At 58.4% G+C, this 3,350-nt stretch overlaps 1 protein-coding gene across 1 annotated transcript in view; it reads left to right on the top strand.

Moving 5' to 3' along the window:
• The first annotated feature begins 432 nt into the window (after positions 1–432).
• The window catches only part of AACS (acetoacetyl-CoA synthetase), a 43,835-nt gene continuing 40,917 nt past the window's right edge, over positions 433–3,350 (top strand). The window contains exon 1 of the mRNA XM_006894624.1: positions 433–565. Within this exon, the coding sequence (XP_006894686.1) occupies positions 433–565 (133 nt within the window). The remainder of the gene's footprint in view (positions 566–3,350) is intronic.

Below are 3,350 nucleotides of genomic sequence, written 5' to 3'. Positions count from 1 at the left end.
CTGCGCATATAGTCGGTGCTGAGTGATCTCCTGTATGCAGGAGGGACAAACGCACAGCGAATGAATGAAGAAAGCGGCCGCCTGCACTCTTTTGGCCGCCCGCAGCCCCCGTGGGGTCGCGGCGCGCCGCCGAGCGCGCGTGCGCACTGAGGGCCCCGGCCGTGTGCGCGGCTCCGGGATCGAGGCCGCACTCCTTCGCTCGGCGGAGGGTTACAGCGGAAAGGCCGGCCCGGGGCGGGCAGCTGGGAGGGGCCGGGGGCGGGCCGGGGAGCGGCCGCGCGAATGTCCCCCGGGGGGCGGCGGGCGGCTCAGTCCGTGCCGGTCTGCTCACCGCCGCGCTCGCCCGTCGCCCCCCACCCCCATCCCACGCCGACCGTGTCCCCGGCCTCGCCCCGCGCCCGCTGTCACCGCGTGGCCAGCGCCGCCGCCGCGATGTCCAAGGAGCCGCGCGCCGGGCGGGAGGAGATCATGGAGTGCCAGGTGATGTGGGAGCCGGACAGCAAGAAGAACACGCAGATGGACCGCTTCCGGGCGGCCGTGGGCACCGCCTGCGGCCTGGCGCTGGGTGAGTGGCGTGACCCGGGCGCGGGGCCGGCGGGAGGACAGCGGCCGAGGCTACCTGGCCGGAGCCCGCCTCCCCCAGAGGGTGTGGTTCCTTCTATGCAGTGGCGAGCTGGGCCAGCAGGTCCCCAGGCCAGGGGGCCTCTTCCTGTGTGTGTGCCCCCTGCCCCCTGTGCATGGGCGATCCCCTCGGGGCTGGCAGTGCCCCTTGGCCATAGGGCCCACCTCTCCAGGCCGGTGGCCGCCCCTTGGCCAGCGTGTCCCCCGAGTTGCCTGGATGGACGCCCGCTTTCCAATCCTTTTTGTGCGTTGAAGGCTCCACTTGACCAGGAATGGGTCCTTCTGTCTGGGATGTCACCCCCTCGTCCGTGGGACCTTTAGGATGGGGGGGGGGCCTACTTCCTGACCTCACTGTCTTTACCACTCTATGGAGCTGACCTTCCCTGGGAGGGTCGCCCCCACCTGGCTGTGGTCCCCTTCCTCACAGAGGGTGTCTTCTCTCCCCTGACTGCTCAGGAGGTGCCTCCCTCCTTTCCAAAACCTCCAGACCCCCTCTCATAGCCCGGCTTCTAGAAGGTGAGCCTGAGTTTCCCACACGGAGAAGGACAGTTGGGTAGAGACCCTTCCACATGGTTAACGGCCCCCACACTGGCCTTAGACATCACCTAATTGGGACCCCCTCTTTCCAGCACCACCTCCATCTATTTATCACTTTGGGAGCATCTCAGGCGAGAGAGACAGGTGGGACACTCCCAGGCCAGCTCTCAGTCCCCATTGCCTTGTCAGGTATTGTCCCATTGCCTGCTGGAGTCCCTGCCCTTAGGGTAGCTGCAGGGATCCTCTCTGCAAAGGGCTCCTCCTATCTTTTAGTCCATTACCAGAAATGGGGGCCCAAGTGGTCAGTGCCTGGGTTTCTCACTGCACTGCTGGGCCCCTTCCCTACTTCCTCTTCCCTCCCCCTGCTCCTGCTTGTGCCTCCCTGTCCTCAGTCCCTGTCCCCTGTCCCCTGCACACGGATTCTGTCTAACAGCCTTCTGTGCTTCCTTCTTCCTTCCGCACCACTCAGGAGGCCCTCCAAGTCTTGCGAGAATAATCTGGAAGCCCTGCTGCAGAGGCTATCAGTGGTTTCTTGTTGGCCCCAGGGCAGCAAGCTGTGGAGCCCCTGCACCGTGGCAGTCTGAGCCTCTACACACCCCCTTGCATCAGCCGCCTGTCACTCTCCCCTCTCCTTCCCCATCTCCCTGGAGTGAACACCTTGGGACAGGTGCTGCCTTGCATAGTCCCTAGAACCTTCCAGGTGGTGGTTGGGAAAGAAGGTAGTGAGTGCTCTGGATTTGTGGAGAACAAGCTTGACCCTGGAGGAGCAGGGTGACTGTGGAGTGGGGCCTCTTCTTCCTGGGCCTGGCCTTGGTTCCTTACCTGTGTCTTCTGACAGTAGTCGCCCTGATGTGTTATGAAGTGATTTCACGTAAGGGCTGCCCTATGAGGCAAGTGACACCTCCCTCCTCCATGGGAGCTGGCCCAAGAGCAGGGAGCTGTCACCTGATTTCTTCCCTGTGCAATCACACAAGCACAGTGTCTTCTGAGCCTCAGTTTCCTCATCTGTGAAATGGGGATAGGAGGATCCGAGGGTGATGCCAGAGGGGTCTGCTAAATGAATACTAGGGAGCAGACCTCCCAGCTTTGCGTACCCTCCGCTCTGGTGACCTGAGGGCCAGATTGTCCTCTGTCCTTGTCCTCTGTTGAGTTGCCTGTGTCTCCTAATTGGGAGGATTTCCAGACCCGCTGTGTCTGGGTGGTGTCCCTCAGCTGGAGCTGGGTGGGATAATCCTAGGACTGGGTGGGGAGAGGTTGAGAGCCACCCGGATCCTCCTCCTCCTGCAGCACCCACCCGCAGTTGTTCACACCCACCTGCCTCTGTCCTTCCACTGACCTGGGCCCGAAGGCAGAAGGCATTTGCCCTCATGTTCTAGATGTAGCCCCCGCCCTGTCTCCTCTGACTATCTCCCCTCGTAGGAGCCACTCCTCTTATCTCTTTCTTGAGTATGTGCTGGTTGAACTCTTTGTTTACTTGTGAATCTTTTTCTTGTTTAAAAATAGCATCTGTGAATTTGTATTCTGTGCCTTATTAGAGATGCAGGGCAAGTGAATAGTAATGGGGACCAGCGTAGACTGGACACGCATGTGGTGTGTATGGTATTGGGCAGCACTGTAGTCAGGACATGGGTACAGAACATGCAGGTGTCCTGCTTCTCACTCCTCACTCCTACGTGGACAGGGTTTCTCTCCTTTGGTGGAGTTACACACTGGCAGACTTCAGAGATATTGCAGGTTTGCAGGTTTCGTGCCAGACTAATGCAATAAAGTGAATATTTTGCAATAAATCTAGTGACACTAATTTTTTTTTTGTTTCTCCCCAAATCAAACAAAACCTGCCAGAGAGTCACTTAACTACCCCATAAGATAAAGTAGAAGTGCCCCACGGATTCCCAAGGCTGTGATCGTTATGGAAGATTTTATTCAGACCTGGCTGGGAGGTTTGAACTGCTGACCTTTCTTTCAGATGGCAGCCCACAGCAACACCAGGGCTCCGTCTGGTTTCCCAGAGCATATAAACGTTAGGTTTACACTGCGCTGTATGAGGTGTATGATAGCAGATCAGAAACTCTGAAAATGACCAAAAATGGCACCAGCAGACCTTTGTTTTGTAAAACATGCAGGATCTGTGAAATGATAGTCAATTAGGAGTCCTCTGTTCTCTGCTGTTCAGTTTGTCTGGCTTTTGAAAA

Source organism: Elephantulus edwardii, unplaced genomic scaffold (genome assembly GCF_000299155.1).
Source record: "Elephantulus edwardii isolate Elephantulus edwardi_28Jun2011 unplaced genomic scaffold, EleEdw1.0 scaffold00148, whole genome shotgun sequence".
In the NCBI taxonomy this organism is placed as follows: Eukaryota; Metazoa; Chordata; class Mammalia; order Macroscelidea; family Macroscelididae; genus Elephantulus; species Elephantulus edwardii.
This window is presented reverse-complemented; position numbering and strand designations above follow the sequence as displayed.